Source organism: Peromyscus californicus, unplaced genomic scaffold (genome assembly GCF_007827085.1).
Source record: "Peromyscus californicus insignis strain IS unplaced genomic scaffold, ASM782708v3 Scaffold_19__1_contigs__length_69161282, whole genome shotgun sequence".
In the NCBI taxonomy this organism is placed as follows: domain Eukaryota; kingdom Metazoa; phylum Chordata; class Mammalia; order Rodentia; family Cricetidae; genus Peromyscus; species Peromyscus californicus.
The window spans coordinates 53,445,315-53,464,645 of record NW_026294491.1 but is presented as its reverse complement, the minus strand read 5'-3'; the positions used below and the strand labels follow the sequence as shown (position 1 = coordinate 53,464,645).

Here is a 19,331-nt window from a genome sequence, read left to right as displayed (position 1 = left end):
CACAGATGTGTGTGTGTGTGGTATTTCAATGTACAACCGCATTGTATGATGTTCAAATTAGGACATGCATGTCTATCTTCTCAAATATTTATCATTTTTATAGTAAGGGTATGCTCTCCAGTATTTCTTTAAATATACAGAGCATTATTATCTATGATTAACATAATGTGTGGAACTCCAGAATTTACTTCTAACTGTAACTCAGGCTGACCAACTTTCCTCATCACCCTCACTTCCAGCCTCAGATAACTACACTTCAACTTACACCTTCTTTAAGACCAACACTTTCAATCCCACATATAAGTGAGATTGTCCAAGTACTTGTCCGAGTCTGCCTTATTTCACTTAATATAATGATTCTCATTTCCATCCATGTTTTAATAAATGATGGTATTTCACATTCTTAAGGCTGAGTCATATTCATGTATGTGTGAGAGAGAAGAGACAGAGACAGAGAGAGACTTTCTTTACCCATTCGTTGGGTTATAGTCACAGATTGACAGATTGATTCCATCCCTTCACTGTTGTAAATGATGCTACAATATATATGAGAGTGCAATATCTCTTCTGTCAATTTCACTTTCTTTGGATATATATCAGGTAATGGAATTACTGGATCAAATGGTACTTATATTTTTAATTTCCTTCTTCTTTGTTTTCATAATGGTAATACTAGCATCCCCACCAGTAATTTATAAGTTTTTCTTACTCCAATTCATGCCGATACCATCATTTATCATTCTGGATAGATACATCCTATTATCCTAACAGGTGTGAACTTATAGCTCTATGTGGTTTCAATTTGAAGTTGCCTGATGATTAGCAGTCCTAAGTATTTTTAATATACTCACTCATCACTTTCATATGTTCCTTTCAGAAATGCCATCTTAGGTCTGTCATCCACTTTAAGGTTGAAATATTCAGAGTGGATTATACTAAGTTGTTTGATTGTCTCCTATAGTCTGTATATATGTATACATTGTCAGATACAAAAATAATGAAATTTGGGAGAATGGACACAAGCAAGACCTGAGACCCTCCTCTGTGATGGACACTACTCATGTCTCAGGCTTTTCTGTCTGTATCCTGTGATATGCCCCTGCATTTAACCATAAACACATAGCCATGTTCCTTGATATTCCATCAGTCCTTCTAAATTTACTCTACTAAAAGGAGACTTGTCCCAACTTTACAAATAAGAACCTCACTCTTTTTAAAAGTAATGAAAACAAGGAATTTAGTAGGTGCATGCTAGGATTTGACTCAAGGCCCGACTAACTGGAAACAACACTTTTGCCTTACTTCTTAAATTCTCTAGGCCACCCTGTTTTCTCAAGTATTTTCTCTTAGCAACTGATGCCCTTTCTCTGTGTTATGAGGACCTGAGGTAAGTTTCTCATCTCTCTGCAGTAGGCAAAGGGCTCCTTCTCCAAGACTGATCTCTCCACTAGGCTCCTGAGCTATGTGCACCAGTCTCTCAAGGGCTTGGAATTACGAGTTGCTACCAACTCCTTGGAAGTTCAGTGTGTCTCTCCACTAAATTTTCTTGAGCTACAGAAGTTGTACTTTGTCCTGATGGCTTCCAAAGTGACTTCTTTTTCCTCTATCTCCCATAAAAAAATGTGATCAACACAGTTACTCATAATAGTTAGACAAAGTATCATCATCTTTGGTGTTCATCAATAGATGAATGAGTGGAGAAAATATCATATATACTTATGATGAAATATAATTTAGCCTTGCAAATGATAATCCCTGGCTTCTTGTGGTAATTCTGATAAATTCATAAAATATTGTGCTGAATGATATTAACCTGATCCAGAAAAAAAACTACCTATATCAGAAATCTAATGGATCTAAATATCAGGAACAGAGAATAAAATGGTGGTGAGGGGTTGTCTAGAGGGCAAACTGGGCTAAATAAGTACAAAGAAATAAAGTTTCAGTTGTGAAAGAAGAATAGGTCTTAGAAATACACTGTATAACACAATACCTATGATTAACAATAATGCATTGGATACCTAGTTATTGCACGTTTTTACAATAATTAGTATATTAGTTAAAAGACCAGCAGGAAAATGTTCAAAGTGATGAATATTGGTACCCCAGTTACAGTGTTGGCTTCAAGGGTGTATACTTACCTCCAAGCTTATCAAGTTCTATAGCTTAGGTATACACATCAGTTTGCAGGTCAAGAACACTCCAATAACATGGCTATAAAAAAAATACACTGTAGCATTGCCTGATCTCAAATCAAATTCCAAGAAGCATGCACCCTTTATGCATAAAAACAATTGATAAATCAAAAGCACTAAACTTAAACATAGATGAGTTTAACCAGCATTACCTGGTACAAGAATGAGCAATGTTCAACATGAAAGAGAGGAGTGGAGCTTGTGATGTTTGGTTGGTCACCAGGTGGAAAACATAGCCATAGCCAGCTGCACAAACTCTGTTGCTCTACAGAAATTCAAGGGGATTTGAAAAATAGTTATTCCATATATGTTAAGGTTGCTGCAAAGAATGAATGTTATTGGCACTTTCTACTTTCTTATATGATTCTTTTCAGGTGTGATAAAGCCTGCATGGACTCAGTTGTCGTAGATTCCCCCAAAGGATCAACCCCTGCTCCCACTTACCAACCTCCAGACAACTTGACTACACTATAAATTGTCCATCTCAATAACTAGCATTCCATTTTAAATTCTTCTTGACGTTTCCATGACAAGAAGGTGTGCTGGTTAGTTTTTATGCCAACTTGATACAAATTAGAGCTATTTTGGAAAAGAGGCTCTTAATGAGAAAATGTCCCTGTAAGGTCTGCCTGAAGGCAAACCCGTGGTACATTTTCTTGATTAATGATTGACATGGGTTGGTCCAGTTCACAGTGGATCGTGCCACCCCAGGAGGTGGTCCTAGATAGTTTAAAAAAGCAGGCTGAGCAAGCTATGAGGAGCAAATCAGTAAGCATCCTTCTTCCATGGCCTGCTTCAGTTGCTGCCTCCAGTTCCTACCATGCTTAAGTTCCTGCCTTGAGTCTCCTGAGTGATGGACTGTTACCTGGAAAAACAAAATGAAATAAATCCTTTTCTCCCCAAGTTGCTTTTAGTCATGGTGTTTTATCACAGCAATAGAAACCCTAAGATAGGAGGTTGCCTGTGACACCTAATATGAGGTTAGAGTCATTTGGGAAGTCCTTATTGGCGCATACCAGGAGGGAGACACAGTGGCTCTCCAACATAGATAGCTAAGGTTACAGTCTTCTCCCTGTTCACACTTAGCTCTGAAACATGCTGGCTAAGCTCAATTACAAGCTAAATCTCTTCAATACACTTTTGTTCTACTTAGATTACCAAACTACTTCAATATTTCTTCATAGAGCATACTATCTAAATAATTTAATATTTTAATGTGTTTTTGTGAAATCTAGGTCCTCCACAGATTGCTATGAGTTTGGAAATTTAATTCTGATCAAACAGAATTATGATGAAGTTATTTTCAAAAATTCTATGAAGTATTTACAAGATTTCGTTGCTGTGTAATACACACAAAGACAGAGTTAAAAACAATGATTTCTTAAAAGGTCTGATCATATGAGGTGTGTGTCTGTGTGTGTGTGTATGTGTGTGTGGTGTGGTGTGTGTATGTATGTGTGTATGTGTGTATATGATTTGGTCTACCAAATAATTGCAAAGATTTTTACTCATCACTAACAACTTAAAGTGAGAAAACAATATAAAAATTCAAAATTCGGCTGCAGTGATTTGCATAAGAAGAACCTCCATGGGCTCATATATTTGAATGTGTGGTTCCCAATTGGCCCCAGTTGGTAGACAGTTTAAGAAGGACTTTGTGGTTTCAAAATCCCATATCAGACCTGGTTTTGCCCTCTTTCTAACTCTTCCCTGCAGGTCAGGATGTAACCTCTGAGCTACTGCTCCAGTTCCATGCCTGCCTGTCTGCTGCCATGCTTCCTGACATGATGATCATAGACTCATCCTCTGAAACTGTAATGCATGCCCCAATTAAATGCTTTCTGTTATAAGTTGTCTGTCACAGTGTCTCTTCACAGCAATAGAACAATAATTAGAATATAAGCCCTGTGAGCCCTAACTCCTGTGGGACATAAACAGGGACCAGTTATAGATGGGGAAAGCCTATCTTCTTAGCCCATGGGTTGTCTTGGCTGAGAACACTCACTTCCTGCTTCAGTCATTCATGATAAATTTCTATTCATTTTTGGAATCTGAATTTGCAACCAAATCTTCACTGTAAGAAGCGAAATAAATTCAGTGGGTGTTTCTATCTGCCCGTTCCTAATTTGCAGGTGAATCCTCTCAGTGTTATACTGTCACATCCCAGCACAGCCTCTCTCACCATTGGGAAGACAGAACTTGGATTAAAAACCGGGGTCTGTGAGGCTGCCTCACTGAGGTGGCACCACTATTAGAAGAATGAATAACTGATTTAATTATACTTGATCAAAGAGTACTTTCAAAACATATGTGTATATACTTACCTTTCTCAGCCCGAGAGTCTTGTCCTAGGCCAAATGGCCACGTCTAACTGAGAAATCTACATTAAGAAACAAACTTCTCATCCTGCTACTAAGATAGCAGCCCAGAGGCTCCCATATAATTCATTCCCTGTCATCTGGGAGGTTGACAGGAGCTAGCTAGTGTAATACCAAGAATTCCCAGAATGTCTTCACTATAGGTAATTCAGCCCCAAGTGCACACTGTGAGGATTAGAGAATTCACTCTAAACTGGCATTTATACCTGTTGGGAGAGGGAAAAATATGTTTTCTCCAATGGAGTGACACTGGGTATATCAACCATTCAAGAGCAAGCTCATACCAGGAGTATCTGAGCAACATACAATGGAATCCACAGTTTCTTGTGCATGTGCTTTTACTTGCTAACTGTTAGGTGGGTATTTTTGGATGGTCTATTTTGTTTTCTTGGGTTTTTTTGGGGGGGGGATTGTTGTTATATTGGGTTTTTGTTTGTTTTTGTGAGAAAGAACTTGAAGTTGGATGGGTATAGAGGGGAAGAGGATCTGGAAGGGCTTGGGGGAGGGGAGAACATGATCAATATATTTCAATTTAAAAATTGCTTTAAATAATAAAAAAATACTTTTAAAGTGAGCAAAAGACCAATAGGCATTTCCCAAAGACATGTAAAAGAGCCAATAAATGTATGAAATACATCCAGTGTCATTAGGAATCAAGAGAAGGCAAAGTCAAAGCAATAGTGAAATAATACATGACCCTAATATGATAGCTAAAAACAAAGAGTGATAGTAGGTGCGGTTGGTGGAAATGTAGGATGGAACTATCACTCTATTCACAGTCTGGCAGATTGTTCATTTTCAAATGTAAAGAGTGTCCTATAAAGGAAAATCTATCCTAAAGTAGATTAGTGGTTGTCTAAGGGCGAGAAGTCATTGATAAGAAAAGAAGAGCATGACTACTAATAAGTATGGGATTTATAGGGGAAGATGAAAATGTTCCGGTTATTGTGATGATGGGTTGTATAGCTTTTTGAACATACCCAAATGTTTGCTGTATACTTTACTTGAATCTTTTATGATGGAATAAGTTATATGCATTTATAAAACTGGTGTTCTTAAAATAAAATAAAATCTTGTGTGTGTGCATCTGTACGCACTAAGGTTTGTGTATGTGTGTGCTGTCAGAGTACAGGTATGTTTGTGACAATATATATACGGCATCTAGAGAGAAGCCTGAGTTATGAGTGCACATCTTCCACTGTGTTTGCTTTTTGCAGTTGCATACTCTGGGCTAGCTGGCCCATAAGCATCAGGAGATGCTTCTTTTCACTACCTGCCATCTCATCTCAGGAGCACATGAGATTACAAGTGTGACACCATACCCAGCTTTATGTGGATCCTAGGGATTCAAACTCAGATCCTCATGTTTGCATAAGTGTTACCCCCATTTTTTTCTTACTTCATTTTCTGTTGATGTGATATAATACCATGACCAAAAGCAACTAGAAGATGGGAGGGTTTATCTGGCTCACAGATCTCAATGACAGTCTATCACGAAGGGAGGCCGAAGCAAGAACTCAAACAGGAAAGGAACATCTAGGTGAGAACTGAGGCAGAGACCATAGAGGGATGCTGCTTATTTACTGGCTTGCTTGGGCTCCTCATCAGCTGCCTTTCTTATACCTTCCACGACCACCTGCCTAGGAATGGCACCACCCACAATGGGGCTATGCTCTCCCACATCAATCATTAATCAAGAAAATGACTTCATGGACTTGCTTACCAGCCAATCCTAGGTTGGTGTTTTCTCAGTGGAGGTTCCGTCTTCCCAGATGACACTAGCGTGGGTCAAGTTGACAAAATCTAAACACCACTTTCACTGAGCCATCTCTCCAGCCCTACTTTGACCCTTTAAGTCTGAGATTTCAGAGTCCTCTTCCCCCTTGGGTTACTCATGCCCTTTCATTGGTAGCTATTTTCTATTTTCCTTAGGTTGAATAAACTCACTTTATCCCATGGTTTAAGTCACTCTGCAGCAACATTTTTATTGACTTTAATCATGAAATTAAAGGATGATTGGGGATCTTACTCAACCTTGAACCAAGGTGACACACGGACAACTGACATGTAGCAGAATTTCTGCAGAAGGTAGAATTTAAATATCCTATTCTTTGGATGTGCCTCGTGGTCCACAAACATGTACAAAGCTCATGGGGACAAATGTGAAATAAGTATTTACAGCAATAAGGTTGAAAGAAGGCTCCTATCTCAGAGGCCTTCAGTCTGGTGAAGTGTGAGTCAGGGCTAGAGTCGTCCTGAGTCTGAAAGGCTGACCGGCATGCAGGACCCAGTGCAGGAGCCAGCACATGCTGACACAATCATCGTGCTGTTTACTTAACTTTAGCTTGCTGTTTATTATAGGCCCCAGAGGCTCTTTACCCTGGGTGCTTGTAAATAGTCTTTCCTTGTTTTTACCCAGTTACAGAATGTTTTCTTCCCAAGTGGACAAGTTGGCCTGTTCTTTTCTAAGTGTCATTATTTGGGATTCCAAACAGTTCTTCTATTTCCTGAGGTCATTTACCATTCCAAACATATTTACTTACCACAATGCCACTTATGAATATCTGGTAATTGTGGTATATGAAGCTGAATTGCTATTCAAGAGGACAGAGGACTTTAGGAACATGGGGCCTTCTCTTAGACATTAATGGTCTTAGGGGATCACAGTCTAGATAATCTAGACCAAGGGTAATTTTGCTTCCTGGGAAACATGGAAATAATTACTATTAACACAATTCATAAAGCAGAGGAAAGTGCCATTGGTATTTAAAACACTGCTACATAGAGAAACTAGTAACTATCCACTAGAAGTACCACTGTTGAGAAATACCAGGTGTTATAAAAGTAATTTACACCCACGTCACAATATCCTGTATTTGATTGAATTCCATATTTTATGCTAGTTATGAAAACACAATTAATTATAATGGGAAATGTTTTAGCAGTCTTCACATGGAAGATATTTTCAAAATAATCAAACCTGGTACTAAGCATTATCAGGAAGAATAGTACCTAGCCATCTCAATTCTGCACTAAAAAAAAAAAAATAGAATATGCTTGGAAGGAGTCTGGTGGAAGATCCACTCAACTCCCCTCCCCATCTCTTTCCCCAAACTCTCCCCTTCAAAGCCCACCAAACACAGCTCCTCCCCCAGAGAGGCTCAAGACCACTCCCACAAGGTATATAAGCGGCATCCCCTAAAACAGACACGTGGTTCTTTCAGTCTCACATGCTGGTCTCCTCTTTGCAGGGCCGGCGAATCGCCTGGGAGCACTTTACCCATTCAACCTGGGCTTTCCAATTCGGGCTGATTCGGTTTGCTGTGTTGGCAGAGAGGCCTTCAGGAGGCCTAAAACCTATCAGAATATGCAGTAATAATTCTCAGCCTCAGAAAGAATCTTTATCTCTTAGGAGGTGAATGTAAGTACTCAGCATATCTATCCAAAACAAGGGCGTAACATAGCACTCATTCCCTACCATGACTGCAAAAGGAAACCTTCCCCAGAAAACACCATGTGAATTTCTATCTTCCAGATTATCTAGTGACTGCCTCTACCACAAGGAAGACTGCACCTATAACCCAAACTGATGATCCACCAATACCTAAGAACTGGGGATCAAAGAAGAAAGCTCTAGGGGCAGGGGAATGGTTTACAGTACAGTGCTTTCATGCAACCATGAGGGCAGAAGTTCAGATCTGCAGCACCCATGGAAAAAGCCTTAAGTAGTCACTCATGCCTGTATGTATTCCTAGAGCTGTGAAGAGGTTCATTAGGGTTTGTTGGCCAAGTTTCAACCAAATGGGTAGCTCCAGAATCAGTAAGACAGCCTATATCAATAAATAACACAGAGGACCAGAAAGGTGGCTCAACTTGTAAAGTTGACCTGAGTTGGACGTCTGAGCATACATGGTGGAAGGAGAGAGCCGAATCCCATGAGTTGTCTTCAGACCTTTTCTTGAGTGTATGTGTGCACTCATGTGCACGTAAACACACACACACACACACACACACACACACACACACACACACAAATAAATAAATAAAATGTAATTTAAAAAATAGTTGTATATCTACTGAAGAAGTCACCTGACATCAAGATTTGACTTACATACACACACACATGCATGTGTGCATATGCCCACATCAACATTATACTAAATGATGAACAACTGAAAACATTTCCTCTAAAGTTAGGAATAAAAAGGGTATCAATCTCTACAATATTTTCAATATAGTGTATATGCATGCATAAACACACACACACAAATACAGATAACTCTTAAACACCCACTTTCTCTGCAAGCACTGCAAATATTGAGAATGTACACCACAGGCTGATGATGACAATCTCAATAACACACATATCAGTTTCATTGCTGCCGTATGCCAGCTCATTACCAACACTTTATGAGAAGCAAGAATGCTCCAAAAGTTCAGAACGATATCCCAGAGGCTACATCCTTGTTCATCACCATTGCCAGCACCGGTGCTCAGAAAGCATCTATTTTTAACAAATAAAAGTGTTTGTTGAATCACCTGCCCGGGTGCCATCAGTATTTATGGAACATCTGAGTAGCACACACAAACACTGGCCAAGTGCATTTATAGTTGGAAGGGATGTTGCAGCTTTGGTCCTATGTTAGCCAGTAAGACTCACTTTTCTTATAAAAGAAGTGCATCAGCAGTCAGATCACGTTACTGCCCAGCCCTTTCTCTTAATTCCAATTGGGTACTCTACAAAGGATTCATGAAGAAGCCACATACTTATGCAGGCAGCCAGGGGCTTGCAGGTAAGGGTTTAAGGCAAACAGGGAATTTTCTGTGGAAATCAATTCTTTGTGGAAGTCAATGTGTTATGGACATTCAAGCTAGAGAAATTTCAGAGAGAAATGAACTGCCCGGGTAAGCCAGCTCCTTGAGGTATATATCTGTAGTCACTGGAAGAAAAAAAGGGAGGGGTGACTTAACCCTTCAGGCAGCTCTTAAATATGTATTACCTATTGAGTGGGGAGAGCCGGAGAACCGAGGTTGGGTCTTTTAAAACAGAATTCCTTACAAAACTGATTCACAAACTGTAACAAATTCCCTTCAAATCAAATGGATGTCACCAACAGGCCCCTTCTTCCGTGGGCTCTCCTAAATAGGACTGTGCTCCAATACCTTTATAAATATGGGACACTCTGAAGCATTGGCAGTGAACTGTCCCCCATTGTCTGAGAATAATCACTCTGGCAGGAGGGTTTGGGAAGAGTGGGTTCATGAATATTATGTCAGATAAAAGGAATCTCTGTGAAAGAAATTGAAGGCTCGCTATTGATCCCAGAGCCATTGAGAGAAGACAGGCCTATTGAGAGAAGACAGGCCTAGCACAGACAGCAGAGGCTAGGGCAACGCATGGAGAGAATGCCACCAATGTGTTTGTAGAAAAGAAGTCAATGTTTCACAAAGAAGTGCACAAAGATGGCCATGCCCCTGTGGGCTCCAATAAGACACTACAAAAGTTCTCATTGGTAGGGAGGCACAGTGCTCAGAATTTGATTTTCAGAGAAACTGACTTTTATTTAATTCAGCTGTGGCCTGGGTAGGATGACAACAGACCAATTGCACATACGAAAACGAAAAAGAACCTCCCAAATCCCTTTGTACTATGCAGAGTTGAAGGTGAGTAAGCTCTAAAGGTGTCCACCTGGAGGTGAAGATGAATTCTCTACACTGTGGCTAAGAATTTGGTACAAGATTCTAGGTTTGAACAAGTCAGGAGTAACATAAAACCACAAACCATTGTCCAAACTTAAAAATATCTTCCCAAACCACCAGGTCAAGGACTTCAAAGGCAGGCTCATATGCAGAGAGAGAGCAAGTGCGCTTCCAAGGTTGAATGTCCACCCTGGAAGATTAGGCAAACTTCCTCAAGTCTAAGTGAGGGGCTTTGCTCAATTAATATTGTTACACCAGTGTAGTGTATCCATTTTGATGTCATCAATGACCAGAGATATGTTATGGGAGGAAGCACTATGAAAGGAACATAAGAACTCTCTGGAACTTCTTGTGAGTCTGAAATTATTTCTAAGTTAAAAGTTTAAAGGTTTGGGAGATGGCTCAGTGAGTAAACTGTTGTACAAGCAGGAGGACCTGAGATCAGATTCCTGACACCCACATACAGTGCAGCAGCACACATCTGCAACTCCACCTCAAAGGATTCTGGGATCTTGGAGCCTATTCTCTATTTGCCTTTTATGCAAATATTTATATATATATATTTATATAGTGTGTGCATAATATATATGTAATATATATATATACATATATATATGTGTATATGTATACATTTGTTAAACAAAAATAGCCCTAAAAGGAAAAAAATACATTGAAATGGAAGGCATCTGAAAGGGAAACAAATAACTGGTTTCATCTCAGCTTTTCTGTTGCTGACTAGGTGTACTTTCTAGATTGAATGCCCACACTGGGAGATTAGGTGAATTTCTACAAGTGACGGTTTTGCTCAATCAATATTACTATACCAATGAAACACACCATATTGATGTCATTACATGACCTCCATGTTAGTGGAGGAACCATTCACCCAGGTTCCATAGTCCATAGGTCTCTACTTCCAGATGAGTCCCCTGATACACTGCATGTAAGAAGGGTCAACTTTTCTTCTAGCCAGTGAATATGCCACCTACTCAGAGAGGAAAGGGTGTTCCAGCCTCACATGGATGCGCTGGGAAACCTTGATTGCTTTGGTTAAGATGCTTCAATGAAGATGAGATTATACTACCCAAGAAAGTCGAGCAAAACATGACTCTAGGCCCAGAGCTGGCCTCCTAGCTGCTCAACAAGGCCTGCAGTGGCCACAAAGTTAAACGCAACTTGTCGAGAGTTTGGTTTCTGATGATCCATGAAATTCTGCCTCCTTTTGTCTCTGGCCTATTATCCACCCCTATTAGGCACCTAAAATGGTGTGTAAGTGCTGTGCTGTGGGAAGACACAATTAAGAGTGTAAGGAGTGTCGAGCAGAGGACCACACTTTTATTAGGGATTATTCAACTGATGGTAATTAGGTGCAGTTTGTCCTGTGTGTTCCTCAGAAATTGGGCATAAATATCATAATACTGTAACAGTGGAGGATCTGTGGGGCCATGCATCTACAGATGCTCAGAGTAGCATCCTGGGAAAGAGAGGGCCTTAACCCATGTTGGGGGTAGACCAAGAGCTAACACAACTAACAAGGGAGAAATTAAATGGCCTTCTGCTATTGCAGTACTACTCCTCACTCACAAATCTTTGGTTAATAATAAATCGAAAAAATTATTTCACGTGGCTATAATTTTACTACATTAAGTTGCAACAAATAATGAAATAAAAATTAAGATCAGGCTCCTAAAACCATATGTCTCATATATTTCCTGATTCAATGTAAAACTCACTTTTGGCAAAAATATGCCAAATTATTTTGATAGGCTATAGGTGATTTAATAAGTAATTGGCATCAGAACCAAGAGATCCAAAACAAGATGTTTCAGTTTGTCCTACCAGAAAATGATCAATATACAACTCATTACTTACCATACTAAATAGCTTTCATATGAATCCTGAAAATAATCATTAAATTGCTCACCTAACACAAAATCATAAGCAAATTTCTTGATACTCATTCAAATGAACAACCCCAAATCAAATATATGTTGCTACTGTGAACTGCTGGAAGGGATGTCCTCCACCATTCAGCTTAGACTTTCCTGTGAAAATGAAGCTCTTACCTCTACCACAATGGTGGGACTGTAAGTGTAGATGCCAGCTGGTGCCAACATTTCAGGATTGGACAGTCCCTCAGCCCCAGAAACACTGATGATCACATTGTTTCTTATTGTACTTCCCTGTTCCAACCAGTCTAATTTGAAAAAAAAATAATATAAATCAAACACAGGGTATTCACAAACATTAAAATTTATATAATTCAATACTCTTTGACTCTGTTAATATAAACTATATTTCATACATACATATTATGTATAACTATATCTTATATATCATTAGACATTATAAAGATGGTATTAGCAATAGATCAATGGCTAGAAGAATAAACTATTCTGTAAAAAGACCAAAATTCAGTTCCCAGTACTCATATTGGACAGTTCACAGCCTCCTATAATTCCAGCATTGGAGTAATCTGTCTCACTCTTCTGGATTTTATAGGCACCTGCACTCATGTGTATAAACCCACACATTGATGCATATATATCCATACAATCAAAATAATTTTTAAAAATTATATTTCTTTGATGAGGGTTGAGAGATGTTCTAATCTATGAGTACAGCAATAAGTCATTGGGAATCATTTTAATACTCTATCAATTTAGTGAGATAGTAGTAATGGGTTTGATGAGGAAAGTAGAAAAACACAGAAGTCTTCTCAAAGTTGAAGGGAAGGTATAGGAAAGTTGAAAACAAAAATTGGAGGGATGAACATGTTTCAAAATATATTGCATGAAATTCTCAAAGAATTAATTATATATATATATATATATATATATATATATAGAAAAAATAGTATGCTCAAATTTTTAAAATATTTTTATTTCATAATTAATTTAATTTTACATATCAGGCACAGATTCCCCTATCCTTCCTCCTCCCACCCCCCAGCCTTCTCCCCCAATCCACCCCCCAATTCCCACCTCCTCCAGGGCAAGGTCTCCCCTAGGGAATCAGCTCAGCCTAGTAGATTCAGGTGAGGCAGGTCCAGTCCCCTCCTCCCTACACCAAGGCTGAGCAAAGTCTCCCAGCATAGGCCCTAGGTTCCAAAAAGCCAGCTCATGCACTAAGGACAGGTCCGGTCCCACTGCCTGAGGGCCTCCTAAATAGTTCAAGCTAATCAACTGTCTCACTTATCCAGAGGGCCTAGTCAGTACCATGGGGGCTCCTCAGCTATTGGGTCATAGTTCATGTGTTTCCACTAAATCTGGCTATTTGTCCCTGTGCTTTTTCCAATCATGGTCTCAATATCTCTTGCTCACCAAATTTACAATGAACACATCATGATAGCTGCCTATAAATTATGACAATTATAGGTGAACATGATAGATTCAAAATAAAATAAATTTATATATTTACCATTTTTTCTTCCAGTAATAGTCTCCCTAGTGCCAAACTTACTGTCCATATAGGTCCCTGAGGATAGAAGCATATATTACTTTGGCATATTTGATATCATTCAGGAAAGCAAGAGAAAAATAAGAGGAGAGAGGAGAGAGGAGAGATTTCTTGTATGGACTATGAGCCTTAGCATCTTAGTTAACTTTAAAGATAAATAATCATAGGAATAGTGTTTTTTTTTATAAACTAAAATCTCAATTGTTTGATTTTTACCAATAAAAACTCAGAAGCCAGATGCTGGTATGAAAGTCTACTAGCTCAGAGAGGCAGAGAAAGCACCCAACTGGCCTTCCTCCTCAGCCGACTTCCCAGAAGCCTCCTTGCCTTCCCTAAGCTGTAGTTGGTATTTTCTTTGAGCCACCAATGAGCTCCCAAATAAAGACACAGATACTTAACATTAATTATGAATGTTCGGCCTTAGCTTAGGCTTGTCTCGCTAGCTCTTTTAACTTAATTTGACCTGTCTCTATTCATGTTTGCCTCAGGGCTTTTTACCTTTCTTTCATTCTGTATGTCCTGCTTTCTTGCTTCCTCCGTGTCTGGCTGACTGGCTCCTGGCATCTCTTTTTCTTTCTTCCCCTGAGCCTAAATTCTTCCTCCTGCTTATTCTTCCTGCCTGGAAGTCTTACCTATACCTCCTCCCTCACTATTGGCTGTTCAGCTTTATATTAGAACAATCAGGTGCCTTAGGCAGGCAAGGTAAAAGAGCAACACATAATTAAACAAATGCAGCACATCTTTACACAGTTAACCAAATATTGTGCAACATAAACAAATGTAACACATCTTTGCATAGTTAAACAAGTATTCTATAACACTACGCCATCTCAAAAAAAAAACCAAAAAAAAAAAACCTCCTCAAACTGCATGTCCTTTGTACATCTCTCTATCCATCCTCCTGACTCCCTTCTACTCTAATTTTTTATTAATGATCCTGTGTTCACTTCCTGTCAACTGGTTGCTTGCTCTACCTCTTGACCTATGGTTGACTTTATTTAATATTGTTTACAATATTCAAGCAGAAAGCTCTTGGATTAAAGATGTGTGCTAGGGCTGAGCCAGACCATAACTAGAAACAGGCTTTTCCAGTAAATAACACGATTTCAGGGCTCATAGCTTGTTCAACTATCTTGCAACAGAATAGATCTATTTTAATTCTTAGATGAGGTCTAAGCAAATAGTTTCATTGTTCAAACCAGATAGATGGCCCTGGTTAAACTCAGTGGTTCTCTCTCTCTCTCTCTCTCTCTCTCTCTCTCTCTCTCTCTCTCTCTCTCTCTCTCTCTTTCTCTCTCTCACACACACACACACACACACACACACACACACACACACACACACACACACACCATGAACGTGAGAAAGAGACTTGCATGGTAGGAAACAGGAAAAGTTAAAGAGATGGGGAAATGGGAACAACCAAATAGTCTTACATATGTGCATAGAATTGTCAATCAATACATTTAATAAAAATATAATTATGAAAAGCCACACTGCCTGTGTCCAACCCACCCTGGTTCTCAAATTATATAGACTGCTTTTCCTAGAAGAGTAGACGTGCTCTGAAGGAACACGCTGGACAGGATGAGACAGTCACACTCACAATGAGAATGGAATAGAAGAGCATGGAATGTCCCAATCATGTGGCATAAAAAGGTATTATTCATTTAGGTCAGATCAATAGTGTGTAGACAGTGCCACAGAACCCCTCGTTGCTAGGACTTTATTTTATCTGAGATTCCCATGTCATTTAATGGATCTGAACTTGTGGCTGTTTTAGGTATGACAGAGAACTTTATAGTGAATTAAATATTTTAATTCCCTTGATTACAATAAAAAGGATGTCAATAGCCAATAATCCATAATAACCAAGGCTGAATTTCTCCTACAGGATTTTTATTGCTTATTCAGTATCATTTTCTGCTAAAATCATGTTGTTAGAATGCCATCCTAAATCTCTGCTTGCACTTCTTGGCTTGACTTCTGTGGCCATCCTTTTCTAGTCGAAAGATTCTGTACACCTGATGACCTGATGTATCTGTTCGTTGTCTTCCAACTGGAGTTTGTTTTTAAGTGAGTTTATAAGATCCATAGTCCCTCATGAAACAACATCTCTTCTGGAATTAGGACCTTTTCAGCCTTTTATCTCAAAAGATTGTTCTTAAATGAAACATATGCTTTCCCCTGAATCACATCACTGGGCTCATTTAAAAATAAAACACTAACAATCATAGTTATATTCTTACTTTCAGCACAAATCTACAGTTTGCTTTTATATTCTGACAAAACCAAAGACTGCTTATCAGTTCATTTCTTTCAGCCAACTGGCCTACGATGAACTACTGAATGCAAGAAGACAGTGTCACAAAACCTGGTGGTAAAACAAGAGGAATCAGAACGTGACATGGAGTTTTAAGTTGAGAAGTTCTAGCCTGGAGGTGTAGGGGAGAAAGAATGTTCCAAGAGAGTAGCTGTCATGAACGCAGAGAAACAATTTATGCAAAAGCCATGTGGCAGAAGAAAGGCTAATCTTTGAAAAGAATGAAATAAAGTAGCTCCTGCCTCAAGACAGTACAGAGGAAGAAATGAAAAGGACCAGGATGAGTTTACAGAAATCATTTGGGGTGGAAATCACTGATAGGGCACTTTTTAGCCCATCCAAACCTTCTGGATTGTTTTCTGGGAGTGGAGTGATGTCAACTGAGACTTCTAATTATCTAAGGATAATATTGATGTTTGGTCATGAACTTCAAGGGAGAAAGGTAGAAACTAGTGAGCAGTCTGCCAGTTTGGAAACTGCAGCCACAGCCTACCACAGAAACACTTATGCACAAATTCAATTTTTAAATCTTTAGCCAACATCATCCAAGCCTGAGCATCTGAGACTGTGTGTGGACTTAGAATTATGGGAAGATTTGTGGCAGTAAATTTTAAAACCTCCCATCAGACATTTATTAATCTGTGTTCAACTTTCAAGTGTTTCGCTTCCTATTGATTCAGTTTACTAAGTCACTCAGTGGTGAGTAAATTTGAATTTGGGATTTTAAGCTATGTCCTATTAGGTAATGCTCAAAAAAAAATAATGATATTGTAAGTTTGGAATTCAACAATGTTGGAGAATGATTTATATAAAACTGCCCATCCTACTCAAGAATGTATACATTAACCAAGCAAATGTACTTACCCACCAGTAGGGCATGGCCTATAATCTTGTAGAATATATTACTGTCCACCCTCAGGCCCCAGGTCCTGTGCATGCTAAGGCCTCTGCTGAAGGAGCCCCACACTGAACAGCTCTGGAGATAGGAACCTGAATGGGAAGAAGATGGTGAACATTTTACTCACACCTCAGAGTCTCCTCAGATTCTGTTGACCACATCCAAACAAAATGCACCATGACCAGAAAACATTTCTCCACAAAAATACGAAACTATCATTTGGAAAAAAAAAAAAAAAACAAATCAAGAAATTGGACAACTAAGGCCACTAGATCTTGAACAGAAAGCTAGTTGAAATTCAAGACACAAATGCTAGAAAGTGTTATCCATCTAAGAAAGAGAAAGTGGCCAAGCCACAAAGCCACATGGCTATCAAGAATTCTACTTATTCAATGTCCTTTATCACAACATGGCAGAGCAGCCATCAAGGTCTTATATGATTTAACCGGGATTTTTAAAAACTATACTTGAATATAAAGTTGTAGCCATTATTTCTTGGGCTATAAATTAATGTTTATACCTTGTCAGCTGTTCTAGTTTAGTTTCTATGGCTGTGAAAAATACTAGGACCACAAGGAGATTGAGGATGAAAGGATTTATATTCTATCCTACAGTTTACAGTCTATCACTGAGCAAACCAAGACAGAAACCTGAAGCAGAAACCGCTGAGGAACACCATTTACTCATTCAATCTCCCACTGGCCATGCTTGGCTAACTTTTTGTACACTCAGGCCCACTTGTCTAGGGACAGTACTAGACACAGTGGGCTGGGCTATGATTGACAGAAATGCTATCCTGTGCTGCACAACTGTAGGTGGTAGCAAACATTTATTTGTTGATGGGCCCAAGGCACAAACCATTATTTGGGGTAGATACAGAGATGGTGATATTGAGGCCGAGTAATTACTTTCCTAAATGTCAGTTTATTTCAGTATAGTTGAAGCAACTTCCCTTGTATTTTCATATGCCTGGTTCTCAGGTCAATTTTGGGTTCTGTCAGTAATTTGGATTATGATTACCAGGCCAGCTTGGACCAAAACACTAATCGCTGATGCCATGACTAATCTTGGTTGTCTACATGACACACCTGGAAAAAGGGAGCCTTATCTGAAGCGTAGCCTCGACTAGATCAACCTGTGGATTTGTTTGTGGGCATTGTCTTGATTGCTTCTGACTGTTCTACAGTGAATGCTGCCATTTATTGGAGGCAGGTGGTATATGTGTTGCTTTCTCTTATTCTTCTTTGGAAGACCATATACACATGTGTATAGTATGCATGCACACACTTATGTACACATATATAAAACAGAACCTCATATTTGCATGTTGAAAAGTAAAAAAGTGTGTTCAGCTGTACATATAGAAATAGGGTATATCTGGCCAGGCAGTGGTGGTGCACACCTTTAATCCTAGTACTCAGGAAGTAGAGGCAGGCATATCTCTGAGTTCGAGACGAGCGGGTCTACAGAGTGAGTTCCAGGACAGTCAGGCCTACCCAGAGAAACTCTGTCCTGAAGAATAAGAAGAAGAAGAAGGAGGAGGAAGAAATAGAGCATTTCTAGGAACTAAGTTCTGAATTATATTTATAATCTTGTTTATTTTTCTTACTTTTAAACCAGAAAAATTTTAAAGTTATCATTCTTAGCATAGGTTTCTTCAAAAATAAGCCTATTTTTGCTATGGACAATTTCTTCCTCTTTTAACTTTATAATAACATGTACAATAAACTTTTTAAAATAATCCATGTCAAAATAATCCATGAAAGCAGAAGGAAGGCTTGGAGAAAGAGTAGATGGATGGGGTGATAGAATATGATAACAGCGGATTTAAGATGATCAAAGTATATCATATGCATGAATGAGATGTCATAAAGAAACCCATTAGTTTGCACAATTAATAAATTTGAATAAAAATAAAATATAGTCTATGTCAGTCAAGATATATTAGTTAACTTTATAATCCTATTATGACTTTTATCATATGAGAACTATGTAATTGGTACAATATCTTTCTAAGATAAATCACTTGAATAATCAGGTCTTAAATCATGTAGGACTAAAATAGAAAACCATAGTTAAAATATTGGATGATAGTTAATAATGAATGTATTTTGTAGATAATATAAAAAGTAGCAAAGATAAATCATTTGCTTTTGAAATACCAGTTTGTGCTTCATTTTTCTTCTCAAGAAAAAAATAATTATTAGAAGTTTTAAGTATTTCCTTTCAAAAAAGGAGCAATGAAACACTCCTGGAATTACTTTAAGCAGAACCAAAAATTTTTTCTGTCATATATTTTGTGTTCCTTCTGGACTTTTAAATGTTCGTTATACTGTTGAGTAGATTTAAATCCTCATGTCTATTTTTGAAAATAATTA

At 38.6% G+C, this 19,331-nt stretch overlaps 1 protein-coding gene across 1 annotated transcript in view; it reads right to left on the bottom strand.

The window, feature by feature from the left end:
• Positions 1-19,331, bottom strand: part of Pkhd1 (PKHD1 ciliary IPT domain containing fibrocystin/polyductin) — a 471,509-nt gene that overhangs the window by 246,627 nt on the left and 205,551 nt on the right. The window contains exons 40-43 of the mRNA XM_052743962.1: positions 16,920-17,045; positions 13,694-13,750; positions 12,340-12,470; positions 2,348-2,460 (exon numbers count right to left, since the gene is read on the bottom strand). Of these exons, the coding sequence (XP_052599922.1) occupies positions 2,348-2,460; positions 12,340-12,470; positions 13,694-13,750; positions 16,920-17,045 (427 nt within the window). The remainder of the gene's footprint in view (positions 1-2,347; positions 2,461-12,339; positions 12,471-13,693; positions 13,751-16,919; positions 17,046-19,331) is intronic.